Source organism: Megalobrama amblycephala, linkage group LG1 (genome assembly GCF_018812025.1).
Source record: "Megalobrama amblycephala isolate DHTTF-2021 linkage group LG1, ASM1881202v1, whole genome shotgun sequence".
Lineage (NCBI taxonomy): Eukaryota > Metazoa > Chordata > Actinopteri > Cypriniformes > Xenocyprididae > Megalobrama > Megalobrama amblycephala.
The window spans coordinates 988,764-1,012,051 of record NC_063044.1 but is presented as its reverse complement, the minus strand read 5'-3'; the positions used below and the strand labels follow the sequence as shown (position 1 = coordinate 1,012,051).

Genomic DNA, 23,288 nt, shown 5'->3' with positions numbered 1-23,288 from the left:
CTTATTCTGCACTAAACAAATACATATTTTCTGTTATTAACTGAATCAGCTATATACAACATCTAATATAATTTAAAAAAAAATAAATAAAATAACATACTTATATAAACTAATGCTAAGCTCTTTGGAAAAAAGGTTAGGTTAAAGTGCAGCATTCTTTAAAGATTTAGTAGTAGAAATCTCAGTCATTTTAGTGGAGTACCTGTATTAAGTTGGCTTCAGATATTCGTCACATGGTTTGTGTCACTTTGTGTTAAATCAAATTCTGTGAAGCTTTGTGCATGTATACACCTCTCAAAGTTTTCTGTCCAGGGCTGGATTTCCCGATAACGTTGTCTCTTAGCGCGCTACTTAGACTCTAAAGGTACACTCTAAAAAATGCTGGGTTAAAAACAACCCAAGTTGGGTTGAAAATGGACAAACCCAGCAATTGGGTTGTTTTAACCCAGCGGTAGGGTTAAATGTTTGCCCAACCTGCTGGGTAGTTTTATTTAACTCAACTATTGTTTAAAAATTACTGTATTGCTTAATTAAAATTAACCCAAAATGTTGGAAATGAACATTTATTAATGTTCAATGAATAATTATTAAACAATAAACATTTTTTAAATTGCTTATTAATAAATTTATATTAATAAACTATTAAATGTATATTAATAAAATATTAAAGCTTATTAATAAACATTCACCTTTTGTCTATTATTGTTGCCTCTAACTGCATCTGGTTTTTAATTTCCCAACTATTTTGGGTTCATTTTAAGCTAGCCATATAGCAATTTTTAAACAATAGTTGGTTTAAATAAAACTACCCAGCAGGTTGGGCAAACATTTAACTCAACCGCTGGGTTAAAACAACCCAATTGCTGGGTTTGTCCATTTTCAACCCAACTTGGGTTGTTTTTAACCCAGCATTTTTTAGAGTGTAGACCTTAACTGAAGATATACCGTTTCTAGGCGTGTTCCCCATACTATCCCTTAGGAGTTTGCTTAAGGTATCTTCTTAAGCGCGACGTTACCAGGTGCTGTCCATGGCGGCGGTGCTGAATTGGTTGATATCGATGGCTCGAGAATCGATAATTCACACTATACAGGGGCTGCGTCACTGCATTATGTGAGAAATCAGTGTTCTTCATAAAAAGAAGCACTTCAGAAGTAGAAATTGCATTTATCAGGACTCATGGGATGTTATAAAAGTAATCCAAGTTGCAAACTAAATCTATATTGTAATATCTATATTCTTGGGGCGCGGAGCTCCCATCAGCGTGAGTTTAAGGCAACCGTTATTTAGAACAAAGTTTTAATTCCTTGGAGACGTGTCATGCAGCTGACAGACATGTAAGTATCGCGTTTATATCGTTTTTTTTCATTTTTTATTCAAAATATTCACAAACTTGTTAACTACATCATGATTTTTATGATATATGTTTTGTTGCGCGATGAGTTTGCATGGAAGGAGCTGTCGGGTTTACGAAATCTTCCTCGAAATACATAAAAGTATGTGGCGGTGAACTGGGAGAAGAATAGAGTAAACTTTAATGTTTCATACACAATGTGTATCTGATATGAAACACTTCGTCAAATTATATAATTGAAAGCGTTATTGTTGCAGCTTCCATAGACATCAGTGTATGGAATTTGATAAACTATAAATGTCATTTTTATGCAGTAGCCTACTTAATTCAAATGTGTATTTAAATGTCTGAAACCTAAAATAAACATGATGAGGTTTAAAACACTGAATAGTTCTGATACATGACAAGCGTGGAGGCGCGTCTGTCTCTGGATCAGCGCTAAAGCACATTTGAATTTAGCAGTGAATCTTTGCATTTTATTCTTTGTCATTATCCTAATTGAACACTGGGTGTATTACAGCTTCAGAATTATATTCATATTGACTGTCAACAGTGATAAGGTATAGCTAACAGTGGTCCAGACCAACCTTACGAAAGTATGACTTACAGAAGGTATACTTAACTAAGAACGTTTCGGGAAACACTTATTAACGTTAAGGTACAGCTTAAGGTATAATTTAAGAACGACGTAGAGTTAAGAAGCTTTCAGGAAACCCAGCCCAGGTGGTTATGTACTTTTAAAGCTGCATGTAACCAGCGAGGTTTAAAGCGTTTGTTTCAGCTCAGTGGATGATTGACAGGCAAGGAGGTGGAGCTTCACTGCGGTCTGAGGCCCTGTTTACACCTGGCTTTAAGATGCATTTTTGTCAATCAGATGACAAGTGGATGATGCTAAATACAGGTGTAAATGGGGTCTAAAATGTTTGGAGCTTGTGCACTTTCTACCACTTCCAGTGTTAGTCAAAAACGCATTTGACTGGATTCTTTTGTGCTGTAGATGATCATATGTTTAAATGTCTTTGAACAGCCACAAAAGACTGCCAAACTCTTCTTAATACTAAGTGTAAACAGGGCCTGAGATGCATTTAGGACAGACATTAGGCTTGCTCAACTTAAAGCTGCGCTGCACAGACCCATGTATGACATCAAATACAGTAAGAGCGATTAGAGAACAGATGACTTTATGCTTCTGAATCGCTCTCTCATCGTACTTTGATGTCATACACATATGTTGCTTCAAGTCGAACAAACCTGTTGTTTCCACTACAAATATGATGTGATCACATGCATTTTTGACTAACACCATGTTTCAGTAATCTCAATGTTTGAGAGCCATTTTCACCTGTATTTAGCACTGATCACTTGTGATTCCGTCACAAAAAACATCTTTTAATACTATGACAAAACAAGGAAGAGTTATCGTCTGCATACCAAAACAACAGATTTTATCTTTTCTGTCCCAACATCACTAACACTCAAGTTTATTTAATCCAAAAGCAACATCAAAAGTTCCCTGCACTAATAATGGCACAAACACACTTCCCATGTGACTTTAGTGTTGATCTTTTTTTACATACATTTTACATTCTACTGGAAAGTGATGCAGTTTAAGGTGACCCTGCATTCCATTTTCCTATTTAAAATATTTCCTTTTTTTATTTAAAATGGTAAAATGGTCCACAGGGGTCCATATAACATGACTTTATATTTGCAAGATGTTAATTTAAAAATTTAAATTTAAGCTATTTCACACAACAAATGTTTACATATGGACCACAAGACAAAATGACTGAATTTACACAAAAGGCCCAGTTCAAAAGTTGATTTTTAGCATCATTACTTAATGATTAAAGGCTTCTTGAACATCATGTTTGTATCTTTTGTAATAGTGGTGTATGAGTCCCTTGGATCTCAATATTATAGAGTCACTGCTGGAAACTGTTAGTAAAGGATTTTTCTGAAAAACAGTTGGCAGCTTAAAGGATTAGTTCACTTTTTAGTTCACAAATTTCCTGATAATTTACTCACCCCCATGTCATCCAAGATGTTCATGTCTTTCTTTCTTCAGTCGAAAAGAAATTAAGGTTCTTGATGAAAACATTCCAGGATTTTTCTCCTTATAGTGGACTTCAATGGAACCCAAACGGTTGAAGGTCAAAATTACAGTTTCACTGCAGCTTCAAAACGTTCTACACAATCCCAGATGAGAAATAAGGGTCTTATCTAGAGAAACCATCACAAAAAAAAAAAAAAAAAAAAAAAAAAAAAAAAAACATTATATAAGTTTTAACCATAAATGCTCATCTTGAACTAGCTCTCTTCTTCTTCTTCTTCTTCTTCTCTATTTGAATTCTGGCAGTGTAGACACTGCTAAGTGTATTACTGCCCTCCTCAGGTCAAAGTTTGAACTAATTGTTATATACTTGCAATAGCATTGTATATGACAATTTAGTTCAAACTTTGACCTGTGGAGGGCAGTAATACACTTAGCAGCATCTACACTGCCAGAATTCAAATAGAGAAGAAGAAGAGAGCTAGTTCAAGATGAGTATTTATGATTAAAACGTATAAAAAAAAAAAAAAATGAGCGATGGTTTCTCTAGATAAGACCCTTATTTCTCATCTGGGATCACTGTAAACTGTAATTTTGACCTTCAACCATTTGGGCTCCATTGAAGTCCACTATATGGAGAAAAATCCTGGAATGTTTTCATCACAAACCTTAATTTCTTTTCAACTGAAGAAAGAAAGACATGAACATCTTGGATGACATGGGGGTGACTAAATTATCAAGAAATTTTCATTTGAAAGTGAACTAATCCTTTAAACAGTCGTTATTCATCTAGGTAACAACACAATCAAGTGTTTCTTTCAAATAAATGTGTTGCACAAGGAGAATCTGCCTCTCCTTAGAACTGGATGTTAATGTAAATATGTTCTGTATATAAAGCACAAGACAGATATAACACAAAACATACAGAAATACAAGTTCAGATTTAAGATTAGCAACACATGAATGACTTCATTATGGTTGAGTTTAGTCCCAATATCATATCCCACCCGAGCTCTGACCCAGTCCTTCTTCTGTAAAACACAAAATTATCATGATTCCATTATTGCTGCATTATTACATTTGTACGTCTGAAATTCTTCCACCTGTATGCATTAGCTATTATTTTAAATAGTAATACTTAAGAGTTATAGGATAATAAACTTTACATTTATTAAAACTAAGTTATTTGAAGATGTTTAATTTTGCTATCAAACACTTGAATTCATAACAGCTGTAGGTTTTGAACAGTTTGTATTAATAAATTGTGTTTGGCACTAAAATCTCCCTAAAAATCCCTGATCTGACACAGTTTATATTAAAGATGTAAAAAAATATATAAAGCTATTAAATATATAAATCTCAAATTGAGTTTCTTTCTCTTTTTATTATTTTAATAATGTAAACTTTTGATTGTTATACAGACATTAAACATTCATTATTCTTCATAGATGCAGTATTATATTGAGGCTCTTCAGAGGATTTTCACCTGATAATGATGGTCTCATTCATTTCACAGGTTTCTAAGATTAAAACCAGGATGTAAACCAGCCACCAGCCTGTTTTAGACAGCTTCCGCTGTATAGTCTGTAAGAAGGAATCAGAAGACAAAATAATTAATGTTAAGATTCATATATTTCAAAATAGTATATTTCAATTACTTTGAGTACAAAGAAGTGCAAGAGATTACACTAACATGACTTTTAATAACATTATTTGGAGTAGACATTTCTGATTGTTTTAAAGGGGACCTATTATGCAAAATTAACTTTTATAAGGTGTTTGAACTCAGATGTGTCCACTGTGTGTAAACAACCAGCCTATAATGGTAAAAATCCACCCAATACTTTTTTTATAATCCCCATAAATCATTATAAATATCTCAGAACATGGTGTTTTATATTTCCCCCTACTCATACGTAAGAGTAGGAAAACCCCGCCCATGACTGGTGACGATCTGCCCTGTTTGCATAGACACCACCCTGAGTGAGAAGTCCGCCATTTCTGTTTACTCGCTGTATCAGCTAGAGATATACAATATCTGTACCAAAAAACAAAAAAAAAACATTACAAATGTTCTGTTGTTGGATGTACCAACGAACATACAAGGCTCTATAGACTCTATGGACTATAGTCACTGAGGACACTGTGGTTGAAGTTAGTACTCAAGGATGGATCAGTACAAACATGAACAAAACATCAGTGTTTGTGATACAAACACCGAAATGGCTTAAGGTCTGCATATATTTGTTTACTGTTAGTTGTAACAAGTGTTTTTGTTTAATTGCTGTGTATGTTGATGATAATACTAGGGAGAGAGAGTTTATAGATAAAAGACTTTAACGCACACTTCTTGTACTATTTTATTCAGCTCTTATGATGATTTTCTGGAGTGAAAACAGACGCTTCATGTTTTGGTGATGTACAATAAATTTCATAAACTCATCAGTAAAGATATGTACTAACAGTGGATAGAAGCAAGATGACAACAAGAGTTAAAACCGTAATTAAACTGAGCTATACTTGTTCTGTCTCCATGTAGCATATATTCTCTGGCTCTGTAGTCATGCTTATCAGACTCAGGTACGAACTGAACACTACTACAGAGAGTTTCTGACTTGTTATTAGCCTGTGAGATTGTTCTGTCGCCGGAGCTCGGAGCATCAGCTCTTGAAGCTCCGCCCTCTTAGGCTGGGAGCAGCAGCTCATTTGCATTTAAAGGTACACACACTAAAACAGTGCATTTTTCTCAACCCCCAAAAGTGACAATTTTAACATGTTATAAAAAATTATCTGTGGTGTATTTTGAGCTAAAACTTCACAATCACACTCTGGGGACATCAGATACTTTTTTGACATCTCTTAAAAAGGGGCATAATAGGTCACCTTTAAAATAGAATAAATTTTAAAAAAGAATTATGTTCATATTTTTGTTATAATAACGGAAAGGATGAGCAAATGTGATTCTGAATTTTAAAAGAAAAAAACTTTCAGTAAAGCTTTTCACTAGTCAAAGATGTTAAAAGTGGTTTTAGGGGTTTTAGAAAGCAACTTAAAATAAAGCAGTGGTGTGATGTGTTGTTTATGAAAGTAAAAACACACAAGAGACAGCGACATTGATCATGTGAGTGTAGCGGGGAATTTCACTACAATGTAGGGGTTTTTATCTTCCTTGTTAGTGTTGGTTTTGTCTTTTGTAGCAGGGACTGATGAGCATTGAGGCTCTGGAAATAAAATACACGGTAGCTCCCCAGAGTATAATGGTGTTGATTAACTCCTCTTCCCCTCTATCAGCCCACAAGACAGTAGGAATGCCCCTACTTCAAAATAACAGAAGTTTTACACTTATTTTTTTAAATGTTTAGTAAAGAATAAACAAAATAAGAAAACTATAGTCATGAAATAAACTCTTTGTTTCACTTCTCTTATGATTTCTTATGATTTATGAGTTTTGTTTAGATTCAAATTTTTGTTCAGTTTCTTTTCTTTCAACAATAATACTCAAAAATAGAAAAACAACAACAGTTCTGATAGAATGCTCAGATGGTACTCAGTTCACTCAAAGTACATTACAGATGTTTCATTCCACATTGGATATTTTTCAGTTTGCATACCTGAGTGAGATTCACAACCTCAAAGTTAAAGTTTTACCTCACAGTAGAACTGGGCTGGTGTTGGAGTGTCCAGATATGGCAGGGTAATTACAGTGGTTACGGAAAGTATTCAGACCCCCTTAAATTTTTCACTCTTTGTTATATTGCAGCCATTTGCTAAAATCATTTAAGTTCATTTTTTTCCCTCATTAATGTACACACAGCACCCCTTATTGACAGAAAAACACACAATTATTGACATTTTTGCAGATTTATTAAAAAAGAAAAACTGAAATATCACATGGTCCTAAGTATTCAGACCCTTTGCTGTGACACTCATATATATTTTATTCAGGTGCTGTTCATTTCTTCTGATCATCCTTGAGATGGTTCTACACCTTCATTTGAGTCCAGCTGTGTTTGATTATACTGATTGAACTTGATTAGGAAAGCCACACACCTGTCTATATAAGACCTTACAGCTCACAGTGCATGTCAGAGCAAATGAGAATCATGAGGTCAAAGGAACTGCCTGAAGAGCTCAGAGACAGAATTGTGGCAAGGCACAGATCTGGCCAAGGTTACAAAAAAATTTCTGCTGCACTTAAGGTTCCTAAGAGCACAGTGGCCTCCATAATCCTTAAATGGAAGATGTTTGGGATGACCAGAACCCTTCCTAGAGCTGGCCGTCCGCCAAAGTGAGCTATCGGGGGAGAAGAGCCTTGGTGAGAGAGGTAAAGAAGAACCCAAAGATCACTGTGGCTGAGCTCCAGAGATGCAGTCGGGAGATGGGAGAAAGTTGTAGAAAGTCAACCATCACTGCAGCCCTCCACCAGTCGGGGCTTTATGGCAGAGTGGCCCAACGGAAGCCTCTCCTCAGTGCAAGACACATGAAAGCCCGCATGGAGTTTGCCAAGATGGTGAGAAATAAGATTCTGTGGTCTGATGAGACCAAGATAGAACCTTAATTCTAAGCGGCATGTGTGGAGAAAACCAGGCACTGCTCATCACCTGTTCAATACAACAGTGAAGCATGGTGGTGGCAGCATCATGCTGTGGGGGTGTTTTTCAGCTGCAGGGACAGGACGACTGGTTGCAATCGAGGGAAAGATGAATGCGGCCAAGTACAGGGATATCCTGGACGAAAACCTTCTCCAGAGTGCTCAGGACCTCAGACTGGGCCGAAGGTTTACCTTCCAACAAGACAATGACCCTAAGCACACAGCTAAAATAACGAAGGAGTGGCTTCACAACAACTACGTGACTGTTCTTGAATGGCCCAGCCAGAGCCCTGACTTAAAACCAATTGAGCATCTCTGGAGAGACCTAAAAATGGCTGTCCACCAACGTTTACCATCCAACCTGACAGAACTGGAGAGGATCTGCAGGGAGGAATGGCAGAGGATCCCCAAATCCAGGTGTGAAAAACTTCTTGCATCTTTCTTAAAAAGACTCATGGCTCTATTAGATCAAAAGGGTGCTTCTACTAAATACTGAGCAAAGGGTCTGAATACTTCGGACCATGTGATATCTGCAAAAATGTCAACAATTCTATGTTTTTCTGTCAATATGGGGTGCTGTGTGTACATTAATGAGGAAAAAAAATGAACTTGATTTTAGCAAATGGCTGCAATATAACAAAGAGTGAAAAATTTAAGGGAGTCTGAATACTTTCCGTACCCACTGTAAATCAAACAAATAGCCACCTGTTCAAAAACAGAAAGTCTCTAACTTTTCTTCAAAGAAAGGGAAAAAAATAATAATAATAAGGGAAAAAAATATATAAATATGTATATATCTTCACAAACTTTTCCGGTAGATGAGACAGTCCCTTCAAAAAACACCGTAATTTGGATCCATTCACTTGTGCAAACTTAGTTATCAGTTTTGAAGTCCATGCAAGTGTCCATCCAAAAGAATTTCAAAGTCTCTAAGTGAAAATACTGCAATATGTCCAAAAATAAACTATGAAAAATAGAATGAAAAATTATTGCCAAGGGCAACGACTAAATACGAAAAACAGAAGGAAAAACATTGTCAAAAGAAAAGCGTCAAAGAGTTCGCAATGTCGTTTGTGTGTCGTTTTTGTCACTATTGTATCAAAAACAACGCACAAGGATTTTGGCTCGAACAACAGTAGCAAAATCACTCAATCCAAGCTGCTTTGCTTCAAAAACAACAAATAACATCCGTGTATTTCTTCAGAATAGCAATTGTGGTTAAACAACAGTGAAGAAAATCTCACAGTATCTCAGCTTCCTTATGTAGAAGACAAACACTCGTGCCAACACACCGTCTCAGCCAGCACAATGAGCAATGCCCCTCCTGGTATATCACAGACATGCAGTTCAGTTTCTCTGCAATCAGGCTCGGTCAAAACTCATGACAACACAAGCTCGGTCCAGCTTCTCGTCCACTCCCCTCGACGCTTGTCTAATGCTGTTTACATATATATCAAAGAAGTCACGAGAAAACTAACTTTTTCTCTTCTTTTTCTCACGTTCACGCTCGTCTCGCTCACTTCCTTCCTTCCTGGAACACTCTGTCATCTTTTTTCAAAAAAAAAAAAAAAAAAAAACTTTAAAATAAAGGTCCTTGAATACCTCCACATTCCCCCCTGCTAAACCCTGCCATATACAGGACTCTCTAATACGACCACCTCCTAAGTAAAAAAAAAAAAACAACTGAAAACACAAGAACAGTCATCAACACAACATTTTCAGCATTTGTTTAGACATTTTCTTGAACCAAATAACACATTCTTAGACATTTTCTTTACACTTGTATTGCCACTTTAACCACAAATTACATAATGTAATCATCCTTATATCTTACAGGCAATCTACATTGTGTTTTTCTCTTTGAACATCTAAGACCAGGTACCCCACTAGTGTCCACTTCTGAAATGTCAAAATCTTCAGATTCCCCATCGTGTCCTGTTTCTACTCTCTCACTCTCAGCAATACTACCCTCATAGCAAACCAATCCACCCTTGACTTCCTCAAGTAAGTCTGTGTTTGGCAAGTGTGTGGTATATGGAATGTAGGCAATGTCATGTGAGTCAACATCTGTGTCTGACAATTTTTTTTTCTCTTTCTGTTCGTGTAACCTGCTTGGTAGGTGAAGGAAAGGTACAGTGTCTCAACTGATCCCTGTGAAACACCTTTGTAGGACCTCCCTGCTCAGGACGTACTGTAAACACTGGTAAACCTGCGCGATTCTGTTGCACTACCAAATACTGTACGGACTCCCACTTATCTTGGATTAAGTTTCGTCCTCTAAACTTGTAGTAACTCATAAATCCCAACAGCTGTCTAACCTCCCTCACATTCGACGGTGAAAGCCACGCATCCAAGCACTGAACCTTGTCCTTGTCCACCTGAACTCCCTTTGACGAAATGAAGTGTCTCAAGAACCGGACCTCTGGCCTCAGGAGGAAACATTTACTCGGTTTGAGCTTTAGTCCGTGCTGATGCAACCTTGAGAAAACAAGCTCCAACATCTCTCAATGACTCTTGAAATCCACCGAGAACACAATAATATCGTCGAGATAGAACAAGAGAATGTCAAAGGCCAGATCACCTAATGCCGCACCCATCAATCGCTGAAAGGTGGCCGGAGCGTTGCATAAACCAAACGGCATCCGCGTCCACTCATACAACTCGAATGGTGTTGTGACAGCATTCTTCTCCTGCTTTGATTCATTTATCGCCACTTGGAAATAACCTGCTGTGAGATCCAGGGTGGAAAACAACATTCCTCCATCTATTTTTATCACAAAGACTGCAGGTGAGGCCCATGGACTGCGACTCTCCTTCAGTATACCTTGACATTTATACCCATTCCTGCATATGTCTCTTAAACTCTTGGAAAACGTGAGATGGGACTCGTCAGTGGTGTTGCTTTATGGACAGTGCATCTCCTGTAGGAATGCTATGTGTCACTGTCGTTGTATATCCAAAATCTGTGTCGCTTTTAGAGAAAACATCACTGTAACATGCCAGCAGGGCATTTATCTCCTCATGTTGCACCTCAGACAGTCCATCCTGGTTTACTTACACTGGAATTGACATTTGCTCAGGCTGATTCTCCATCTTAACACTGCACTGCATATGTCGCTTAACGCGTAACTCGCCCTCATCCTCTTCAAATTCCACCATTTGCTTTGGGACTACTACTCTGAGGCTTCGACACAACTGCAATCCTGGATCTCGGCATCAACCTGATAGTCTCCTGACAGATATTTAACAAATCCTATCCTTCCTTCTGGGCCCAAGAGTTCCTCATCTTTCTTCTGTAGCGTCTGGAGCGATCAAACACAACTGTAAAAGGCAATCACCCATGCAGGCCCCGTAAGGTCTGGCTCCCCTAATGAGCGCTATCAACCCATCTGCACCATGTGCTCTTTACACACATTTCAAAGACCCTTAGAAGACAGGCCACTAGAACCAGACATTCTCTATAAACTGGATTCTTTGCCATTAATTCATTGACAACCTCGTCTAAATGAATGAACATGCATTTCCCCAGTACATTGTGTATATTATTACTGTTTGTATGTTTTTCTTTTGTATGTTGTATAGTGTTAGGCATGCCTGAAAGTTGGAACTATGAGATAATGTATTTTATCTAGGTGATGTTTACTATCAAATTACTCCTTGTTTAATGACTCACATGTTGGTGGACATCGAAATATCATAGAATGCATTGTATGTTTGTTAGATTTATCAGAGTATAAATGGACACAAACCTACAAACCCAGGCAAATGAACTCACTTTCAAACAAATTCAATCCCCCGCCAGAGAATGGCACCTTTCTCATTGGTCAAGCCAAGATTTGAAGGTGTCGACTGTCTGGAGAGTTCAAAAGCCCCCACAAAAATCACACTCAGTGAAGTTTTGTTTTTAGTGCTGATGGACTTCTAGCTCTTCGCTTTGTTCCTGTTGATACAACGAGGGCCACCCGGCCCGAGCCGGGCTGGTCGGCCTCCATTTCACTTCAAGCCATGCACAACTGCAGCGACCACAAAAGAGTCAAATTAACATAGCACAGTTTGTCTTCATTTTCTTCATCAACACCGAAGATGTTGATTATATTATCATCCAGCAATTGTTAATTTACTCTTTCGAATTGTTTCATTCCCCTGTTATGATATGGTTCAAATTCTTTCCACTCTCTCACTGTGTGAATGGTATGTTTGTGTTTGTTAGTTTAGTTATGTGTTTGTGATTTAGTTAAATAAAACTTGTGTGCACACTCTTGTGAGTTGATTTTGGTCCGCTTAGAAAACCAATGTCCCTGATAATGATTCGATCACAGCTACGTGCTTAGAAAGCGATATTCTGTGGCCATGGAAAATATCCTTTCTATAAGAATTGATAGACAATTAATACTGAGTGTTCGCTGGCCGAACAGATAAATTGTAATATTAATTCAGCTACATTTAAGTTAATTTGATTAACTGATTCAAATATTTATAATTAATCATAACGAGTTATGACTAATTATTAATATTTCCCCTTTTGAGCTAATATATAAATACCGTTACAGATTTTTGGTGGAGAATGCGGGCATCATTTCAAACATTGGTTTTGAGCAGAACCAGAAATCAATCTTGTATTTTTGTCACATAAGTTTTTATTAACATTTTATACATGCAGTGTGCCTTCAAACGAGCAGTAGAAAACTTTTCAACGCTATAATAATGCATGTTTGATTTGTACGATAAGAAATTAACCTGATCTTGGACGAAGTAATCTCCAAATTTCAGCTTTAAATGCAGTAATTTGATGAGGAAATCTCAGATTATTGGCATGAATTAAACTGAGTGACGAAGTGATCTCACTACAGTATTGTTGATGGTGATTTGAGCAACGCTCATTTCTTAGAACGAGTTAGGAATTGTTTTCATATCGATCCGCTCGTGTGAATTTGACACAATTGCTGAATTAATGGTGCTAATGCTAGCCTTGCTAAACTAGTAATTCGCCATTGTCTGTGAAGTGAATGTACTGTTTTTGATTGGTGAAAGAGTTACATGCGACACATGCTTGGGTTTCCATGTCGGTTTACAGTGGCTCAAATGCTGCTCCATTTGTGCTGGCTGTGAACATACATTGGTTACCTTAGCAACGCATGGCCCGGAAGGTGCGAGCAGGCTTTTCCGGTTCAATCTGATAACAGTGCAACATGTCACAGACCTTTGTGTAAACACACAAATGGCCTGTAGCCAAAAGCTAGCTCTTTAGCAGCATACAGGTATACAAGTTAAAGCCCTTTTCAATCAACCGTTAGCTGTTAGCATTCCGACTAACACTTAGATACGGTGTGAGTGTAATATGTTAACACTTCCTCTCTCTTTGCCTCTCCTAACTTGGTTTCACCCTCTTTTTAAGCTCTCACATACTTTCCTCTCTCAGTTAGGTTGGTCCTCCCCCATATACTTTATTTTATTTTTGACTACTCCTCCTCTATTTTTATTTTATTTAATTTATTTACTTTGCTTTTAGCTTGAATATCCTTATTCAGCTAAGTTGAATTTAATTAAATTTAACATTTAATTAAATCAATTTGTTTAATTGCCTTCCTTTTTAGTTTTTCCAGAACTATATGAATAGATTGGCATTTTTAAATTCTTATATTAAGGAATGTACATATGCAAATATATTTGTGATGGGTGATTTAAATGCAGACATCTCTGATGACAAATCTCTCTTTGGTCAGCACTTGATGCAGTTCTGTCATGACAGTAAACTGGTTCTTTCCAGCATGAAATTTTTGCCTGTAGATAGTTATACTTACATCAGTGAAGCATGGCACACAACATCCTGGTTGGATCATGTAATCTGTACATCTGATGCTCATGATAGTCTGGAAACAGTTGAAATTATGTATGGGTTGACTACCACTAATCACTTACCTGTCTCTATGATGATAAATGTTGATAACATACCTGATTGCAGCAGATTGAAAGAAGATGGCGCCAATGGGGTCAAAGTGAATTGGGTACAACAATCTAAAGAGCATGTCATGTTTTATTGTGGGAGGATAGATGTTCTCTTAAGGGAAGTACAGCTACCCATGGATGCTATTTTATGTCCAAATATAAACTGTGATGATGACACTCACTGTAATGACCTATGTGAAATGTACAATAGTATAGTGAGTGCTATATATGAGGCCAGTAGACCTCTACACACTCACCCTAGAAAGGTTAAGAATACCAAGCCTGGTTGGACAAAGTATGTAGCTGCCCATCAAGAAGCCGCTAAGACAGCTCATAGAGCCTGGGTTATAGCTGGCAGATCCAGACAGGGGCCAGAATTAGAGCATAAGAAACTTACAAATGCTAGATACAAATATGCAGTGCGTTTTGTTGAGAAGCATGAGCAAGCCTTAAGAGCTCATTCTATGGCTGAAAACTTGCTTGGTAACAACGTCACTGAGTTCTGGAAAGAGGTAAAAGCTACAAATAGGGCCAAAGCAGTACTGCCATGCCACATTGAAGGGGTGTCTGGTGGAGACAATATAGCAGAGCAGTGGAGGCTGCATTATGCAGCTTTATTTAATTGTATTAAAAGTGAACCTTATTGTGTGGGCAAGTTAAAGGAGGAAGTGATTCATTTTACTCCCAGTGAGGTTTATTATGTTATAGAGCAACTAGCTGATAACAAAGCTAGTGGCAAGGATAACATCACTGCGGAGCACCTTAAGTTAGCCAGCCCCAGGGTAGCAGCTCTATTGTCCATCTGCCTCACAGGGCTGATGACACATGGCATACTGCCAGATACCATGTTGACAGTCACATTAGTGCCAGTCATTAAGGATAAGGCAGGTAAAATAGGGAGTTTGGACAACTATAGACCCATCGCCTTGGCCAGCATTTTTTCTAAGGTGTTAGAAAAGTTGCTGCTAGATAGACTGAGTGAGTTCATTTACACCACAGAAAATCAATTTGGTTTTAAGGCCAAGCACAGTACAGATCTATGTATCTATGCCTTGAAAGAAGCTTATGAATCCTACAGAAGGCAGGGTTCTACAATATTTCTAGGGTTTATTGATGCCTCCAAGGCATTTGACAGGGTAAATCACCATAAGCTTTTTACTAAACTTAAGCTTAGGGGTGTGCCTGGATGCATCATACGTATCCTGGTTTATTGGTATGCCAAACAACATATGCAAGTTAAATGGGGAAACAGCCTATCCTCACCCTTCAGTGTAGGCAATGGAGTACGGCAGGGGGGACTTTTGTCTCCAGCCCTGTTCAACCTATACATGGACAGCCTGTCGAAACAGTTGGGGAAGTGTAAGACAGGTTGTCTGATAGGGAACACTCTGTTAAACCATCTGATGTATGCAGATTATTTGGCTATTATGTCCCCCAGCTCTGTTGGTTCCAGCAGCTGTTAGATATATGCTCTGAGTATGGGGTTGAGTTTGATGTAAAGTACAATGCAAAAAAGAGTGTTGTATTGATATGTAGGACCAAGGAGGATCAGAAGCTGCATTTTCCAATGTTTTACCTGTCAGGGCAATCCCTCTGTGTATCTCACTGTACAAAATATCTTGGGCATATCATCACTGACAGGTTGGAAGATGATGCAGATATGTATAGGCAGAGACGAATGTTGTATGTTCAAGCAAACATGTTAGTTCGGAAATTCCATCACTGCTCTGATGATGTGAAAGTGAGATTGTTTCGTGCATACTGCACCCCTATGTATGCAGCCCCATTGTGGGTCAACTACAAAAAGGAGACCATGCGCAAACTTCAGGTAGCATATAATGACTGCCTGAGGATACTGCTAGAAAAGCCCAGGAGTAGCAGTGCAAGTAAGCTCTTTTGTGACTCAGGGCTAAGCACTTTACAGGCTCTCTTGAGGAACCTAATGTTTAAGTTCATGTCCCGACTTGATGAGTCTCAAAATTGTATTATAATGATGCTCACAAGCCCTAGGTGCAGCTCGGTTAGATATCAATCATATTTGTGGAAACATTGGTATGGGTGCCTGTTAAGACTCTCATGAATCAAAATATGTTTTTTATGTGTTTATGTATTCCTTCTGTTATGTTGTTGGTCTTGTTGTTGGGTCTAGAGCCTGTAATAAAGTTTATATATAAAGACATTCTGCTTTTACTTTTTACCTTATTTTTAGTTTGCTTACCATCAACATCTTCTCTCTCTGTATAGGAATCCAGTTCTAGCAACTGTTGTTTCCTTAATGAGCTATACAGGTTATTAGTACCCTAATTCCTGTTCTTCTCTACCTTTTCTCACTCATTAGTGCCTAGTCCATGAAGTAAGATTACAGTAAATGCACTGTGAGCCTCAGAGAGAACTAGAAACACTTCCCATCGTTTCTTCTTCTTTTTTGACCTTTAGGTGTTTGATGTGTTCCTGTTAGCTCAGCTATCAGGCCCCTTATGGTTTTATGAGTCTACTGCAGCATTTACTTGAACAAGTGACAACTGCTTAGCCATATCGCTTATCTTAAACTAAATAGGTAAATGCCTTTCCCTTTCCGATTCCATCTTATTTTTTTTCTTTCCTCTTCCTTTTCTCCATTTTGTTTGTTTGTTACCCTCATAGTGACCAAACCTGTGAGAACCATCAGTTTTGAGTAATAGTTTGACTATACGTACAGCCCGTCATTAGCTGACTGCTTACAGACCTGTCAACACAGACACTTAAAATTCTTGGTGAATTTAGCACATAGCCGCTTCCCCCACACAGATAGCTTGCCACCTCAAACGAACTTGCATTTTGCCTTTGCCATGTCTCTCCTGTGTTCCCACAAATGTGCCAACAGGCCTCAGACATCCAGTCCTGCCCCCCACCAGCACCCTCTGGAGGCACGGCGGAGCAGCGTGATGGACATCCTTCAGCCTGAAGCAGCGAACGACCTGCAGTGGCAGAGGAAGGAACAACGAGATGGCGACACAAGTGGACAACCGAAACCCAGCCTGAGCAACGAAGAGCTAACCAGTTTCATTATCTCCTTGGCCCATTCTCTTGCAGGGCTCCAACAAGAGGTAAATGAACTCAAACTGTTAGTCACACAACTCCACTCTGCTCAGCGAGAGACAACACCGGATATATGCAAGGACGGCTACAGAACAGAACAACCAAAGGAGATCACCGGTCTTCAGGAGGCTTGGACTGCTGCTGGGCACCGAGAGCAGCTGGAAAATGCCACCAAGCAAGACCTTGAAAGAGAACTGTTTTACACAAAGACACTGTTAAAAACAGCTAATGTGGAACTTAAAGAGAGAGATGCTAAAGTTAAGGCCCTTGAAGGCAGTCTGCATGCAGCCAGAGGTGACGTCCAGAACTTGACTCAGCGATTCTGCAGCATTAAAGAGGAGCTTAACATGGTCTAAAAGGAACTGAAACAGTCCTACCAACTGCAAACAGACCCCCTAAGAAAAGGGTACCTGCCTGAACTTTACCTTAGCAGTGCAAACTCCCCCAACCCCTCACACAAAGGGGGGAGGGGCCAGTGCCCACTGCTTAACACTTCACCAGCCCATTTCCTGAGAGCCACTGTGGCCGCAGAAGGAAAAGGATTGATTCAGACAGACCCTGAAATGGCACGTGAAGTGACATTCAGAGACCTCCAACGGATAGCCAGGCACATCCCTGCATTCACCCCAGAGCTTGCAGGACACCACGACGTCCACGGCTATCTACGAGACACTGGCTTTCACCTGCAGTCTCTGACGAGTGTGACCCACCAAGATAGACTCTATCTTCTCTGGATCACTTCCAGACCAGAGGTGCAGCGTTTTCTGGCTTGGCAGTCAGAAAGCATCCAATCCGACTACCGGCAGTTGAAACAAGCCATTGTCAAGGAATTCTCAGACTCAGAGTCTGAAAGCGGACTGATTGCAGCCCTAGACACCAAACAAGGCAGACATGAAATTCCTTATGCCTACCACCACAGACCCAGACAAGTTTACTTTGGAGCTCGCAACGAGCCTGGGATGGAGGAGGACACCAGCTTCAAGAGCCTTTTCCTCCGAAATCTCCATCCAATTGTAAGTCACCATTTAGGCATTACGGCCTGCCCCGCACAATGCCTATTCGCCAACTATGTGACTTGACACAGAAGGCCTTTAACAAACACCAGGCCTCATCAAAAAGGGTTTTTTTAACACACAAGGAACTGTGAACTGCAAAGCCCAGGACCCAGAGCTGGAACCAGAAGGCGCACAGCATTGCTACAATGCAAAACCCTTCTCCACAAGGCTCCTAGCCAGCCAAGGACAGAACTGTCCCCATAGCAACAGACCCAGGTACCAGACCTACCACGGGAAGAAGCCATGGATGAGAGCATCCTCATCCTGCAGACACCGCAGGACCTCCAACAACAGGCAGCAACCACCTCCTCCTCCACGCCCTTCACACAGCAGCCATCCCGAGGCTGCACAAGGACGACTGGACACGCCTGCATCAGACCCACAGGAGCTTCTAACGCAAGTAAGAGAGCTCCTTGAACAGTACTTACCTGATGAGTACTGGGAAGCACAAGCTTCTGACCACTCATACAACACCATGCAGCCCTGCTCAAGTCAGCCATGCCACAAGAGCAGAGTAACACTACCAACTTCAGACTCCTTCTAACTGAGAGCAGAGGCTACAATCACCTGCTGCCCCTCTGCCATCAGACCTAGGTGAGTCTGAAACACTATTCACACTACAACTCCCATAACCTCCTCCTACAACCACCTGCTACACAGGTGTCCGGACGACAGGTGACACTGTCAAGGCACCTGCTACCTCAACACCTGCTGAGCAAACTCAGAGACCTGAACCTCGCTACCAGGTACACCAGCGGCCTGGGGAACCACCACAACCTCCAGCCCTGCATGCCAGATGTGTCTGATCTTTCTGCACCTTCAACATCGCTCGCTGTTGTCTATAGGGTAAACAACAACGATCGAAAGGGGGGAATGTAGCGTCTGGAGGAATCAAAAACAATTGTAAAAGGCAATCACCCATGCAGGCCCCGTAAGGACCTGGCTCCCCTACTGAGCGCTATCAACCCATCTGCACCATGTGCTCTTTACACACATTTCAAAGACCCTTAGAAGACAGGCCACTAGAACCAGACATTCTCTATAAACTGGATTCTTTGCCATTAATTCATTGACAACCTCGTCTAAATGAATGAACATGCATTTCCCCAGTACATTGTGTATATTATTACTGTTTGTATGTTGTTCTTTCGTATGTTGTATAGTGTTAGGCATGCCTGAAAGTTGGAACTATGAGATAATGTATTTCATCTAGTTGATGTTTACTATCAAATTACTCCTTGTTTAATGACTCACATGTTGGTGGACATCGAAATATCATAGAATGCATTGTATGTTTGTTAGATTTATCAGAGTATAAATGGACACAAACCTACAAATCCAGGCAAATGAACTCACTTTCAAACAAATGAAATCCCCCGCCAGAGAATGGCACCTTTCTCATTGGTCAAGCCAAGATTTGAAGGTGTCGACTGTCTGGAGAGTTCAAAAGCCCCCACAAAAATCACACTCAGTGAAGTTTTGTTTTTAGTGCTGATGGACTTCTAGTTCTTCGCTTTGTTCCTGTTGATACAACGAGGGCCACCCGGCCCGAGCCGGGCTGGTCGGCCTCCATTTTACTTCAAGCCATGCACAACTGCAGCGACCACAAAAGAGTCAAATTAACATAGCAAAGTTTGTCTTCATTTTCTTCATCAACACCGAAGATGTTGATTATAACTTCCACACCAGCGGACCAAACCATCAAGGATTTTCTCATGAGCCTGCAGATCCAGACAGCTAAGGCATTTGTGAGTATCGTTTGAACACTAAATGGCAATTTAGTATTAAGATTGTGAATCCCTTTTAACAAAGGTGCTTTATAGTATTGAAACTGATGGTTCATCCAGCAATTGTTAATTTACTCTTTCGAATTGTTTCATTCCCCTGTTATGATATGGTTCAAATTCATTTCCACTCTCTCACTGTGTGAATGGTATGTTTGTGTTTGTTAGTTTAGTTATGTGTTTGTGATTTAGTTAAATAAAACTTGTGTGCACACTCTTGTGAGTTGATTCTGGTCTGCTTAGAAATCCACTGTCCCTGATAACAATTTGATCACAGCTACGTGCTTAGAAAGCGATATTCTGTGGCCACGGAAAATATCCTTTCTATAAGAATTGATAGACAATTAATACTGAGTGTTCGCTGGCTGAACAGATTAATTAATTGTAATATTAATTCAGCTACATTTAAGTTAATTTGATTAACTGATTCAAATATTTATAATTAATCATAACGGGTTATGACTAATTATTAATATTTCCCCTTTTGAGCTAATAAATAAATATCATTACACTTCACTCTTGCTGTCACTCTCCTTACATTAGCATCTGTGCCTCCGCTGACTTTACTTCCCTCGCTCAACTCCTTTCCAGACAGTACAACGTTTTTCAAATCACTAAGGACATTCATTCCCACAATTCCATCTAATCCTTTCATCTCCTGCACATCGGGGTTGGACTCTGTGAGCATGAAAACACACTTCCTTGGAAGCAGACTTCCCATTTACTCTATATCTGCTGTAGACATCCAAGAACTGGAATTTCTAATAGACTAGGTGTTAGAAGGGTGTGGTTCGTAGAACTTCGCACATTGGATGAGAAGCGCCGTTTTAAATAAAAAACTTTTTATAATCCTCCATTATACTGCATTTTAATTGCCCCAAATCATTGTTAATGTAGGCTACATAAAGATTTCATCTTAGTCTGTATTGTACATTTTACATCCTAGTCTGTAAGACTGTGCTACTTTTAATATTAGTCCTAATAGTGACCTACTATAAATTGGCTGCCAGATATATTATTTTTTCTTTTAAGCTTAATTTATGACTGGATAATCTGTATTTTTTTTTTAGAGACAAATAGAGATCACGGTTCTCCCATGACTCTGAAAACAAAACAGACAACCAAACAAAAAGTTCTGACAAATTTTTCTTTTAATGTTATAAATGAGTTGATTTATAAATGTCTATAAATGTTATAAATTAGTCTATTAAAAATATTTATTAATTTAAATGAATTAATTATGTAAAATCCTTTGAAATTAATGAATGAGGACTTGTTTCATTCAGAGTTTTTGAACGAATTTCATCATATAGTTATATTTCATCAATATACAATCTTTATCAAGCGTAACATTAGTTTCCAGTAGCGGCTCCTGGCCATTAATTTAGGTAGGGCAGATTCTGGGTCTTAGCGCTCGTTTATGATAGCTTAATTTTCGCAAGTTTATATTCAATCGCTGAAGACATGCTGAACACTTTTGGCAGATGTTGCGTTATTTGGCCTGAGGGTGGTGCTCTAATGTTGACTGACACACATGACACACGTTGTTTTAAAATATTACAAGTTGTCAGTGTTTTATTTGTTACACAATACCAAGAACTACCCAATAATGTTCCCACTTAAATGAGGTAAATTTATATTTCAAATCTATTCAAATTCCAAAAGAAAAATATATAGGCCTGTTATTGATTTGTTTATGTTATTTGGAAAATATAATATATATATATATATTCATCAAACTAAATTGGGTAACTCTAAACCCAATTTAGCTAATTAACAGCCTTTAAAGTTTATTTAGAATCTGTAAAGTTTTGTAAAAAAAAAAATCCCAAACAACTGTGAAAATAAGCAGGACAGTCTGAAATCTGCTCTAATGGCTCATGATTACAGCACGCTGCAGTTCTATTTTTCACCACAGATTTACATTGGAAAATTTTGGGGCGGTGTAGAGCTGAGGAGGACTCCGGGACCGGCCACCCAGCTTATCATAATACCTGCCTGCCGGAGACATACGTTAAATTGTAATATCCTGCTCACTTTACATCTTAAAATAGTAAAGAAAATCCAAAAAAATATTTGTAGCAGAATGCTGAACACATTTACAATTTATTATTGTTTCAGCTTATATAGAGGTCAATGTTTGAATTAATATGTTGGTGGGGCTTTGCCCCACCTGCCCTTACAGACAAGCCGTGGCTGTTGGTTTTAAAGGTAATTTACTCATTTTGATTGCGAATGCCACAATATTGTTTATATGCGGACTTTAAACTTTTAGCCCAATATTTTGTTTGTCTGCTACAAAGGAATAGCAATACAGACGGCTGAAAACACTGAAGCTGTTTCAGACATGGCTTACATGAGTGCTGTGCTCTCTGGATCAGCGGCAGCGTGAAAGCAGGTTTAAATTAATTTTTCGCCATGATCATAACTTTAAACGTTTAATAGACTGTGGAACTGTTGTCATTTAGGAATAAGATTGCGAGTGTGTTTGAATCGAGATTGCAATATTTTATCCATGGCTTTATGGCTCCGTATTACTGAAGGCCCATTGGTGCTTGCCAATTCACCCAATGAAGCTCCTCTTAACGTCCTTGAATACCTCCACATTAGCCTGGATGGCTGTGAGGCGAAGCTGGAATCTGCACTGGTTATAATATATGAAACACTACGTGTATCAGAGGGAAAAAGAAGCATTTACTCACCTCAGCTCACAGTTTGAGTCTTTTAGTGCTTTACTGAGTTGCTCCTTTGATTCTCCTATTTTGTTGTTGCTCAGATCAAGCTCTTTTAAAAACTGCAGTGCTTTGGTTTTAGTCAAAGACTGAGCTAAAGAAGACACATCTGTAATGCCACAATCATTTAGACTAGAAAGAAACAAGCAAAAAAGAAAAAAATAGTTCATCGTGCAAACAAATTTAAAGTGAAGAATTTTTCACAAATATATTATGAACTCAGGCTATTTGTAAGATCCTGAAATCATGTGTCTTGACTTTAATCATTTTGATTCTTGTATGTGAATGTTACTGACCTCAGACTCTCCAGTTTACAGTGTGAATCCTTCAGTATGTCACATAAAATCTTCACTCCTGTGTTTTTTAGTTCATTCTCGCTGAGGTCCAACACTCTCAGGTGTGATGGGTTTGATTTCAGAGCTGAAGTCAGGATGACACTCTGTTCCTCTGTAATACTGCATCCACATAGACTGAAGACAGAAAGAGGAAGAACAAAGATTCAGATTCAAGTTAAGTTCAAAACATCATTATTAAATACCATACAGTACAATAATACACCACCCAAAACCTGATAACATAATTGTATAACCATTAACTAGGAGAGAAACTAACTAGGATCTGAGGATACTAGGGGTTTGACTAAGAGTTACAAAGTCTGAAGCTATTATCAATCAGACAAAAAAAAAAAAAAAAAAAC

General features: G+C 38.8%; 1 protein-coding gene across 4 annotated transcripts in view; it reads right to left on the bottom strand.

The window, feature by feature from the left end:
• Positions 1–4,156: 4,156 nt before the first annotated feature.
• The window catches only part of LOC125244424, a 95,960-nt gene continuing 76,828 nt past the window's right edge, over positions 4,157–23,288 (bottom strand). For 2 of the 4 annotated variants that reach the window (XM_048154713.1, XM_048154581.1), the window contains 4 exons: positions 22,888–23,061; positions 22,562–22,723; positions 4,892–4,989; positions 4,158–4,436 (listed from right to left, as the gene is read on the bottom strand). In XM_048154713.1, coding sequence (XP_048010670.1) covers positions 4,932–4,989; positions 22,562–22,723; positions 22,888–23,061 — 394 coding nt within the window. In that variant the 3' untranslated portion in view covers positions 4,158–4,436; positions 4,892–4,931. Of the gene's footprint in view, positions 4,437–4,891; positions 4,990–22,561; positions 22,724–22,887; positions 23,062–23,288 lie in introns of all 4 variants that reach the window. The other 2 variants (XM_048154647.1, XM_048154534.1) reach the window with 2 other exon arrangements.